The sequence below is a fragment of the Macaca nemestrina genome, chromosome 14, assembly GCF_043159975.1.
Source record: "Macaca nemestrina isolate mMacNem1 chromosome 14, mMacNem.hap1, whole genome shotgun sequence".
NCBI lineage: Eukaryota > Metazoa > Chordata > Mammalia > Primates > Cercopithecidae > Macaca > Macaca nemestrina.
The window spans coordinates 27,819,415-27,831,442 of record NC_092138.1 but is presented as its reverse complement, the minus strand read 5'-3'; the positions used below and the strand labels follow the sequence as shown (position 1 = coordinate 27,831,442).

At 40.8% G+C, this 12,028-nt stretch overlaps 1 protein-coding gene and 1 long non-coding RNA gene across 7 annotated transcripts in view; one reads left to right on the top strand and one right to left on the bottom strand.

Annotated features, from left to right (window-relative positions):
• Nucleotides 1-12,028, bottom strand: part of LOC105498653 (uncharacterized) — a 160,745-nt gene that overhangs the window by 49,168 nt on the left and 99,549 nt on the right. The window lies entirely within an intron of this gene.
• The window catches only part of LOC105498654 (MAM domain containing 2), a 170,497-nt gene that overhangs the window by 91,063 nt on the left and 67,406 nt on the right, over nucleotides 1-12,028 (top strand). For all 3 annotated transcript variants that reach the window (XM_011770879.2, XM_011770882.2, XM_024786710.2), the window contains 2 exons: nucleotides 2,654-2,797; nucleotides 6,082-6,347. In XM_011770879.2, coding sequence (XP_011769181.2) covers nucleotides 2,654-2,797; nucleotides 6,082-6,347 — 410 coding nt within the window. The remainder of the gene's footprint in view (nucleotides 1-2,653; nucleotides 2,798-6,081; nucleotides 6,348-12,028) is intronic.

Below are 12,028 nucleotides of genomic sequence, written 5' to 3'. Positions count from 1 at the left end.
AGTGCCACCCCATTTCCTGAGTTAGATGGCCATCTGTAGATTTGGGACTTTTATTTGTTTTTTTATTACCCAGTAGCAGAGGGGTGACTAATACTGAATACTTTCATGGGGTTTCCTGTGGTCTCACATATCCATGGGAGAATGTCAAAGGATCCTTGTTTGTGTAACATCTTGTTCATTTTTCACAGACTTTATCTTCAGGGCTTAAAGATATACCCTGGTGCTGACAGAATCAGGCAGACCAGGCTGTGGGCTAATCTACCCATCTTAGAGCATTGAGAATTCTCTTCATTTCCTCTTCTCCAATCTGGCTCATCTGGATTTGCTCCTGGTGCACTTCCTAGGGCATATCCCCTGAGATACAATCAGGTTCTAGTTATATAGGAACACTTTTTACCTATTTTTTTTTTGTAATGTGTTGTTAATCAGTTACTTTTTAAAATTTAATTTTCTTGGAGCTCTTTACTTTTCTATCATTTCAAACTCGGACATAATTTGCAGGAAAACTACAAAGAACTCCTATATACTCTTCACCCAGCTCTACAAATTAACATTTTGCCATGTTTGCTTTATCTACCGTTTAAGAATAGGTTGCAAACATCATGCCGCTTTACCATTAAATATTTCAGTGTGTATTTTATAATCAAACACGTTCTTCAGCATAACTATAGGATGATTATGGAGTTCAGGAAATTTAATACTGATACAACATTATCAACTTACTTTCAGTCCATACACCAATGTTTCCAATTGCCCCAATAACAACCTTTACAGATATTTGTTCTTCTGGACCAAGATTGAATCTTGCATCCCTGGTAGCATTTGGTTGTCATGCGTCTTTCATCCACTTTAATCTGGGTCAGTTCTTCAGCCCACCTGAATGCTTTCTTGCTTTAGAAATTGACAAATTGAGAATACAGTAAGTTTTTATAGTGAGCTGTTTCATCGGCTCACTGTTCCTAGAGTTCAAATGTTTCTCTAGAGATAATTTTCCAGTTATTCAACACATGTCCTCTCTCCATAATTCTGGATTGTTAGACATGTGTGTCAGCATGCAGAGAAGAATCACACTTGGCTGCACCCAATGTATCCCAACTGCTACAGTCACATCCCCTCTGTTCTGAGAGGGCAATCTGAACAGCGTGATTTACAAGCCACTTGTTGATAGGATTAAAAGTTATTCTCAAAAAAGCAGAAGTATTTTATTTGTATAAATGTATGTGGTGCAAGTACAGTTTTGTTACAGGCATAGATTGTATAGTGTTGAGGATTTTAAGGCATCCATCCTGGAGTAACATACATTGTACCCATTAAGTAATTTCTTATCTTCCATACCCCCTCCTACTCCCTCACCCTTCTAAGTTTCCACTGTCTATCATTCCACTCTGTATCAGTGTGTACATATTACTTAGCTCCCACTTAGGAGTGAGAGCATGCAGTATTTGTGTTTATGTGTCTGACTTGTTTCGCTTAAGATAATGACCTCCAATACAACCATGTTGCTGCAAAAGACATAATTTCATTGTTTTTATGGATGAATAGTATTCCAGTTTGTATGTACATATGATACTTTCTTTATTCAGTCATCCGTTGATGGGCACTTAGGTTGATTCCTTATCTTTGGTACTGTTAATAGTGCTGAGATAAACATACAAGTGCAGTATCTTTTTGGTATATTGATTTCTTTTCCTTTGAGTAGATACCCAGTAATGGGATTGCTGGATCGAATGGTAATTCTATTTTCATTTTTTTGAGAAATCTCCACAGTTTTCCGTAGTGGCTGTACTAGTTTACATTCTCACTAACACTGTGTAAGAGTTCCCTTTTCTCCACCTCCTCACCAACATCTGTTAATTTTTGTCTTTTTATTAATAGCCATTCTAAGATATCTTGTTGTAGTTTTAATTTGCATTTCTCTGCTGATTAGTGATGTTGAACACTTTTTTATATACCTGTTGGCCATCTGTATGTCTTCTTAAAGAGCAGAAATCTTTTATGTTCCCTCCAGGCTATCTGGGGTGAGGTATTTATAGAACAGGGTAAATAATACCAGAACTCGGTGAAGTCAAAGCAATAGCAGTACCCATGACAGATCTGTGACTCTTTGACCTGCACCATTTAAACTGAGTGATGACTTTCTTCAAGCAGATCAGCTCCTACTACTGATGGCAAAGTAGACAGCAGCTGTGCTTCTGACATAGAGATTGAGCAACAAAGGAAAACTGTTTCTGTAAAACATCTAAAATCTTCATCTTAGAGACAAATTGAGTCCCATAAAATATCTTCCTTTTCCCTTTTTTCATTTTAAAACTTTTATGAATGAATTGTGGATTGTGAAGAAGTATATGAATAAATGTTCACAGTAATGAAAGGAAATTTCTTTTGAAATCGGGTACTTCATTTTTATAATGTGAATAGTGCTCCTTTCTCCCCTCCCTTTAGAAAGGAAAAGAACAATTTTCCTGTCATGTTGAAACGCTGGTTTGATGCTAACCTGTCAGCAAGCCCTTTGGGTAAAGATATTTAGTTGTGTTTTACTTCTTCGGTCTCCCCTGGTACAAATGTGTATATATAAATATCTGTCAACCAGTCGATGTAGTCCTTTGAGATCTTTGGGACTGATTGTCATTAACTTTGTTTGTCCTTTGCTCAGAACTTCTGTTCAGTGCCGTGGAAGCCAGCTGCAATTTTGAGCAAGATCTCTGCAACTTTTACCAAGATAAAGAAGGTCCAGGTTGGACCCGAGTGAAAGTAAAACCAAACATGTATCGGGCTGGAGACCACACTACAGGCTTAGGTAAATCAGGCATCTGTCTATGTGGGTACATCTTGGGTAGTCGTAAGCTTTATTGGCCATTCCTACGTCATACCTGCAAAGATGCTGACTTAAAGAAAAAAGGCAACTGTGAAGAAGCAAAGACAATCAGTAATCTTGTGTTTGACAATTTTTTAAAATTGAAATTCAAGTTGCTATGTCAGCAGACCTATTTGCTAGTTAATTAAACAGGCAAATACTTGTAAAATATTTAGGAACTCACTTTAGATGCAATACCTTTAAGGAAAAAAATCTGTTGAATTGTATTTATATGAAATCTCCAGAAAAGACATATTCCCACAGATAAAAAGATTTCAGTGGTTGCCAGGGGCCGTGGCAGAGGGAATAAGAGTGTTTAATGAATATGGGGTTGCCTTTGGGTAATGAAAATTATCTGGAACTACATAGTGGTGATGGTTGCACAGCATTGTGAATGCTCAAAATGCCACTGAATTGTGCACTTTCAAATGGTTAAATGGTAACTTTTATACCATGTATATTTTACTATAATTTAAAAAATCTATTGTGGAGGGGAAAAGCTATTAAAAAATGTTGAGTGGACAGTTGATGGATATACTTAAAAGGAGCTTTTGGAAACAGGAGTCTGAGTGCTCCTTGTGTAGGGATTACCTATTAATTTAATGATAGCCTTTGTGGAGCCCAACCCAGTGTAGACAAGTGCGAAGAGCTTGATCTCAAGGAGTTCAGCGTCTCATTCACTTATTCAACACATATTTATATACTGGAGACTGAGGTGAGTTTACCATGGAGCTGGTGAAGCTTAGGTTCCAGGGCCCCTGCCTTGTACCAGCCCTGAGAAAGGCCTTGAAAGAGCCCTCACAATTTCGTGCTTGTAATTTTGTTTCTTTTCTTAGAGGTTGCCTAACCTGTAGAAATAAAGGCCCTACCGACTCTATTCTGACCTTGGGCTGATTAACTGGAAAATCATCTCTAGAGAACCATTTGAGTTCTGGGAGCAGTGAACTGATGAAATGGGGACCTGTTTGGGACAAAAAGACTCACCATACTCTCAGTTTGTCAATTTTCAAAGTAATAAAACATTCAAGTGGACTAACTCCTGGGGAAATACAATAGTGAACAAATCTGAAGTGAATCCTACCTTCACTGGCAGACAATCTTTTCAGTGGGCAAGAGAAGCATTAGACAAATACATACACAAACAAACTTATAATCACAGGTTGTGGCAAGTGCTGCTGTCAGGGAGGAAAAACTTTTCCTCTACCCTCTTAAGTTCCATGTTTGGACCTGAGAATTAAAGCGATGTAAGACAGATTAGCAAGAAAAAAAAAAACAAATTTTATTTAATATTTTTACTTGTACTTGGGAGCCTTCATAAAAACAATGAAGACCCAAAGAAGCAGATAGGCCTCAGAGCTTCAATACCATTTTAAACAAAGGATAATAAAATTGTGGAGAAGTAGCAGGACAAAAAAGAAAGGGGGGTTAGGGGGCTTAAGTTTCCAGGGGCAGTAAATTGTGGGAAAGTGACTAGGAAATATATGAAGGAAACTAATGGAAGATGAGGGTTATGTTAGTAAGTTTGTTTGTACAGATCCATTTTGGTGTCAACTCTCAGTCTTTAGTGACAGAATGTTCTTCCCTTTCTGGGACAGGGAGAACACCTTGTTCGTAGGAAATTTTATGACCTGCTCTTAAGTATAATAGAAAAGGGGAGGTCAAAGGGTCCTTCCTGCCTCTGCTCTTTCTCAAGTGACTTTACCTCAAAATAATCAAAATGCCAAAGTGACATAGTTTGGGGTGGCATGTTCTGATCCCCTTCTTTCACAGTAGAAAGAAATGAAGAGAGAGCTCTGAGAGAGAATAGAGGGAAGAATCTAATTTTGGTTCAGCATTCAGGGGAGGTTTCTCTGAGGAAAGCTGCTGTTAGCTGGGATAGTGGGCGTGACCCGGGCAGAGGGAACAACATCTGTGAAGGCCTTGAATTTGGAAAGAGCTGGTCACACCACAGAATAGGAAGGTCTGTATGGCTGCACCGTGGGGAGGAATGGTGAGGAGGAGAATGGAGGAAAATGATGTCAGAGAGGGAGCTAGATCCTGGGTGTGGCAGGCCACAGGAAGCATTTGGAATTTTATTATAGAGGACATGAGAAGCCACTGACAGTTTTTAAGCGGAAAAAACACAGATGAAACTTAGGTTTCAAAAAGGTTGTTCTGGCTGTTGTACGGCCACCCATAATAGTCTGCTCAGGCAGCCATAACAAAATACCACAGATTGGGTGGCTTAAACAACAGACATTATTTCCTCACAGTTCTGGAGGCCATGAGTTCAAAATCAAGGTGCCATCAGGGTGGTTTCTGGTGAGGGGTCTCTTCCTAGCTTGCAGATGGACACCTTATCATGTGTCCTCACATGGCCTCTTGGTGTATGGAGGGAGAGAGAGCTCTGGCATATCTTTCTCTTCTTTTGAGTTAAATAACTGGGTAAAACTAAACAGTATACAAAGACTGAGGCACCCAAAAGAAAACTGACAGGAGGAGGAGCAGAAAAAAGAAAGAGAAAAAGAAGGTGGGTTTTGTTTTTGTTTTTGTTTCTCTTTGGCCCAGGCTTTCCAGGATACAGGAACTCATTTTAAATTGACCATGGGGATGGTGGGAGGGGGAGGTTCCTAATTTTATTTTTCTTTGTTATTTAGAAGGAATAAAGGAAGAACACAGATCTTCAGCACCTGGGAGGATCCATCTGATGAAAAACCTGCTCTTCAAGGGCAGGTTTAACATTTGACCAAGAGAGGAGTAGGCTCTGCCCAGACACAAACTTCCACAAAGACTGCCAGGCCAGCCTGAAATCCTGCCATCTCTATAGGTCACTAAAGAGATAATAAGAAAAAATCTGCCCTGGGCCTTCCATTCACTATGGTTCAGTCCTCGGAATATACAATCTAAGTCAGATGGTTGACCCAAGCAGCTGGTATCTCCAAGACAATTTCATCCTTTTTGTTTTGTGAAAAGTGTAAATCCTAATTAATGACTGAAATCTGGGCATGTGCTATAGAAAATCTGTACTGGTTTATAAGGTTTACTTAGAATTAAATGAGGTTTCATTTCAATGAGGTGCATGGATGTTTTCTGTCACTTAAGCCACAGACATTAGAAAATGCTTTCTATCATTTAAAGCATAGCTGGTAGTCTTTGCTGTCTAGTTCTAGTACTTTAATCACATTTTACCACTTGCTAATCTAGATTGGATTATTTTGCATTGCTGATATGCTTTATCTTGTTTGCAGGGTATTACCTGCTAGCCAACACGAAGTTCACATCTCAGCCTGGCTACATTGGAAGGCTCTATGGGCCCTCCCTACCAGGAAACCTGCAGTATTGTCTGCGTTTTCATTATGCCATCTATGGATTTTTAAAAATGAGTGACACCCTAGCTGTTTACATCTTTGAAGAGAACCATGTGGTTCAAGAGAAGATTTGGTCCGTGCTGGAGTCCCCAAGGGGTGTTTGGTTGCAAGCTGAAATCACCTTTAAGAAGCCCATGCCTACCAAGGTACAGTAGAGCCAATTTGTCCTGTGTCCATGTTCAGTTGCTGGACTAGTTTGTGAATATCCATCTAGCTACTGTCAACTGGTGAGATATTATTTTCCTTTTGTTCAGGCCTACGGCCTCACCCTCACACCCTACTCCCAGCCATACACAGATTAATCCTTCAGTTATTTTCTGTTTTCTGGGTCTCTGAATCACAGCCACCTAGAGTTTGCTTTTTGTTTATCTCTTAAATTCCCTGAGACTAATCCAAAGACTGGGAGTACATGAATAGTCCAAGTTCAACAGCTGAACTTTAGTTTGAAACTTTAGTCATAATTCTGTCTCTCTCTTTCTCTTTCCCTCCCTCTCTCAAATGCACATACACACACTAGTGGGAATGCTAGTATTTTGAAAAGGTGAAATCAGTGAGCCTGGTTCTGCATTGAGGCTTTAAGGTTAACAACCTAAGGCTCTAGCTGAACACAGGATGAGAAAGCTCATTAAAAAATATAGAACCAACACTGCCCTAGCCAGAGAGAATTTACATAAGGTAACTGTCAGCATCTGATTTTGATAGAAATGAGAATATAAAAAGAGATCTTTATTGCAAGGGGAATGGAAAAGAAAGCTGTAATCTCTCAAGCTTAGCAACTCATAAACTTAAAGAAGTTTTACAGATGCAATAAATTCTGTCAACTGCAACTCAGAATGAAACCAGTGTGGGAAAAATCCATTTTGTTTCAACCTGTGTCAGTCAGTCGGCAAATATCTCTTGAGTATCCTGTCTGTGTAAGAAAGGGTCCCAAAGAAAAATAAGAAAGTGCTGTCCTTCAAACAGATAACTCACAGAGTGGTAGCTCAATAAACAGGAAGGAAGGAAGGAAGGAAGGAAAGGAAGGAAAGGAAGGAAAGGAAGGAAAGGAAGGAAAGGAAGGAAAGGAAGGAAAGGAAGGAAAGGAAGGAAAGGAAGGAAAGGAAGGAAGGAAGGAAGGAATCAGACTATCATATTCAAATTCAGGAGTTACCCAAAGTGCAGGCTCCCCTGGGGAAGCTGCAAACTTGGGGAAACAGTAGAACTTGCACAGACATTCATAGCCTGAACTTCTCTTAGTTACAACCACCTGGATAGAATCATAGCTGTGTCCATCTATAACTTCCTGCTAAAGAAATCTAGTACACCACTCCTATCACAATGTTGCCTGGTTACTTTTAGTCCATTACAAAACCCGCCAGGACATCATTAAATCTTTACCATGGTTAATCAAAGACCTCTGAAAGTCTTTTGTTTCCATTGCTAGGAAAGAAGAAAAACTATTTTCCATTGCTAGGCAGGAATGGCACGGCAGTCTCCTTGACTTACTGATTTCTTTTTTTTTTTTTTTTTTTTTTTTTGAGACGGAGTCTCGCTTTGTCGCCCAGGCTGGAGTGCAGTGGCCGGATCTCAGCTCACTGCAATCTCCGCCTCCCGGGTTTACGCCATTCTCCTGCCTCAGCCTCCCGAGTAGCTGGGACTACAGGCGCCCACCACCTTGCCCGGCTAGTTTTTTGTATTTTTAGTAAAGACGGGGTTTCACCATATTAGCCAGGATGACTTACTGATTTCTAAAAGAGTTAAACTAATTTCTAATACCTCTAGCAGAGTAGAAGCATCTGCGTTTTACCACAATCTTACAGAAACGGCTTCTTTTTATTTGTATGCAAATTAAGTAGATAGTGTTGTAAGTGTTCCTTGCGTAATTCTATCAGTCTTTGATCACCTAACTAAATTGAGATATAATGCTCAGCTCCCTGGATGAGAGAGGAAGCAAACAGGTGTTTCTAGTACCATGTTTCTACCCTTAGCTTAGACTCTTGCTCTTTAAGCTCATTGCCTAGACAATATCAAATAATTTTTGAATGAGCCTTTCTTCCTATAAATGTCATCTTATAGATGGACTCTTGCAGCAGCATTATTGAACTTTCCTCTTCGATTTATTAGTCCTGGAGAAATCCAAGTTTCTCTGCACCTCTTAGGGATCCCAAAGGCCTAACTTGAGTTCCCATTACCAATTATTTAACTCTTGCAAGTATAGTAATACACACACACACGCATGTACACACACACGTACACACACACAAGCAAATACCAGAGTCCCACAATCAGGGGTGCACCAAAAGTAATGGAATCTTTGTTACACTCTATGTCCTATTATGCTGATTTTTTTTAAAGGAGGATATAATAAGCATTTTATTTATTCATTTGGCTTTATTTATTTATTTATTTATTTATTTATATACTTATTCATTTTCTTTACTCACCCAGTGTTTATTAGGTACATGCTCAGTACAAGGAATATAAAAATGAGGCTCAGATCCTACCCTTGAGGAAGAAGAGATCACAGATGGTAGAAGATTAAGATACATAAGCAACTAACTACCATGCAATGTCATGTAAAGCCCATGGAAGGGCTACATAAAAAGACAGAGGAGTAGTTTTACCAGTTGCTGTAAAAAATAATGGCAAATAGAGACCCAGCTGAGCCACTGTTTAGATGGTTAAAATTCAGGCCATGCTGGATTCTAACTCCTGCTCATCACTCCACTCATCTCACCCCACCCCACTTTATCCTCTATTAACAAACATGGGTTGTTTAGGAATCTGCCCATTCCTTTACAGTGAGTCTCTGCTTATACCTGAATTGGTGCACACCTCCTAGCAGATAACGGTGCCCCTGGGAGTTTGCCCTTTTCTTTTCTGGAGGCCAGCTACCAAGCCGCCCAGCAACTGCACAGTTCCCCACAACCACTTAGGGAAAAATGGATCTAGACCCAGTGGGGGCAGAGAAGTTCTTACAGCACTCAGAAAGAACGAGTTATGGATTCAGCCCCAGTGCAGATGAGGAGACAGTACAGTTCAACACTAGAAAACTCTGGCTACCTGTCTCAAAGTGGCCCTTAGTTCTTGGCAGGTCCCTGTTACACAGAAATAGCTTCTCAGAGAGTAAAAGAACCATTTGATATCCACCATAGAAGCATGCATTGGGTAAGGCAGGAAACTGAAGTTCACTTACTTATATAACATATACAGGTTGAAATAAACATACAAAAATATATTTAAGACAAGGGATAAAATGAGAAGTCAGAGTTTCCCTCACTAGTCCCTACTGCTGAACTCAAAATTCTACTTCCAGCCAGGTGTAGTGGCTCACACAACACTCTGGGAGGCTGAGGCGAGTGGATCACCTGAGGTCAGGAGTTCGAGACCAGCCTGGCCAACACGGTGAAACCCCATCTCTACTAAAAAAATTACAAAAATTAGCCAGGCATGGTGGCATGTGCCTGTAATCCCAGCTACTCATTAGGCTGAGACAGGCGAATTGCTTGAACCCAGGAGGCGGAGGTTGCAATGAGCCAAGATCATGCCACTGCACTCCAGCCTGGGCAACAGAGCAAGACTCCATCTCAAAATAAACAAACAGTAAGACTAACTGCTTCATTTGGCTGGGTGTGGTGGCTCACACCTGTAATCCCAGCACTTCAGAAGGCCAAGGCAGGCATATCACCTGTGGTCAGGAGTTCGAGACAAGCCTGGCCAACATGGTGAAACCCCATCTCCACTAAAAATACAAAAATTAGCCAGGTTGGGTGGTACACACCTGTAGTCCCAGCTTCTCAGTAGGCTGAGGCACAAGAATCGCTTGAACCCTGGAGGTGAAGGTTGCAGTGAGCCAAGATCGTGCCACTATGCTCCAGCCTGGGTAACAAAGCAAGATTCCATCTCAAAATAAATAAATAAATAAATATTTAAAATTCACTTCCACCTCTTGTTTTTCTGATGGTTTTTCTTCCTGATTCACTGATGGCTTCCTCTATAACTCTAAATATATTTCCACCTCCATTTCTTGATTCATTAACCTTAACTGTGTTGGCTGACTCCCTACTATGAAAGAGAAGGAACTTACACTATTCCTTCTATTCCTTGTGCTTTTCTCTCTCTTCCTCAAAATTTTTAGTTTTGTTTTTATTTTGAACATTTTTTCTTGGTTCCCTTTACAACTTTAATATACTAAACCATCTATTTTTGGATCCATAACCTTTAGACAGTGTCTCTTGACACCCCACCATGTTAAAATGAATAAATCTCCCCGACCCCGCATTTCCCTTCACCTCTCTTACCCCCTTGACTTCCCAAATTCTCCCAGATATACAGTTACTGAACTTTCACATTGTTATGGCTTAGAACATTTATATTTCTACAGTTAAGCCTTCGGTGCTTTGCTTATGGCATAATTTCCCTATGAGGGCCCCCTTGGCATTTTGAAGAGGACAGTTGTGCCTTTGTGGCGAGAACATTTCTCACCTTCCTGGATGTTTAGCATCTGTGATTACTGCAAAAACCAAAATTATTTCCACACATTTCCAAATGGTCCTAGAGGTGTCATCCTATCCTTGGATGAGAACCATTGGTCTTTAAATTGAATCTGACAATTGAAATTAAAAACCATCCCCACCTGCCATTCATTCTTGCTCCCCTGCAATCTGTCTCTGTCCAGCAGTAGAGTTATCAAGCTGCAACCCTCCCCTGCAGGGACCCTTTGGCTTCCTTTTGCTCTTAGAGAAAAGGCATGCTCTAGCATCAGCCACCTCCCCAGGTTTACGTCTTGCATTTTCCATTGTAATCACACTGAGCAATCAGTTCCTGGGACACACTCTGCTCTCTCCTACCTTATATTATTGCATTCCCTGTTGCCTCTGCCTACACGCTTCTTATTTAGATCTCAGCTTAAACCTCACTTCCTCAAAGAATCCTTCTTTGACCCCACTCTCCGCGCCTATACAGCATGGCGAGGTTAGGGTTCCCTGGCATCCTATGCTTCCCTTCCATCATCTTGGAGACAGCGTAACGTAGTGATTAGGAGAATAGACACAGCAATCTCTCTTGTTTTAAACCCCAAGTCTGCCACTTGCTAGCTTTGCAATCAGAGTCAGTTTTCTTAATTTCTCTCAATTTTCCATCTGGGACCAAAAACCTAGCAATGTACTTGGCACTCAGTTGGTGCTCACTAATTGTCTGTTGACTGATTGTCACATTCTGACTTTTGAGCAGGGATTATTTGCCTTCATTAAAATCACCTGGGGAGGGCCAGGTATGGTGGCTTACACCTGTAATCCCAGCACTTTGGGAGGCAGAGACAGGTGGATTACCTGAGGTCAGGAGTTGGAGACCAGCGTAGCCAACATGATAAAACCCCATCTCTACTTAAAAATATTTTAAAAATTAACTGGGCATGGTGGTGCATGCCTGTAGTCCCAGCTACTCGGGAGGCGGAGGCAGGAGGATTCCTTGAGCCCAGGAGGTAGACAGAGGTTTCACTGAGCCAAGATTTGTACCCCAGCCTGGGTGACAGAGCGAGACTCCATCTAAAAAAAAAAAAAAAAAATCACCTCTGGACCTTTATAATGCTGATGTCCAAGTATTACCCCAAACCAAGGAAAGCAGACCCTGAGATGGAGACTTATTTGCAGGAAGCTTATGAGGTTTGCTCTTGGGATCACCACTGAAGGAAGGGAAGGAAAGGAAGTAGGATCAGGCGATCAGGCAGGAGAAGCTGTCAGGCTGCAGTGCGTTCTCAAGGAAGGCTTCAGCTGACCTACAGGGAGCTCTGAAACTGGTGTGGCCTTTCAGAGTTGTCCTGGGTTGAGCAATGTTGTCTTTACAGTCC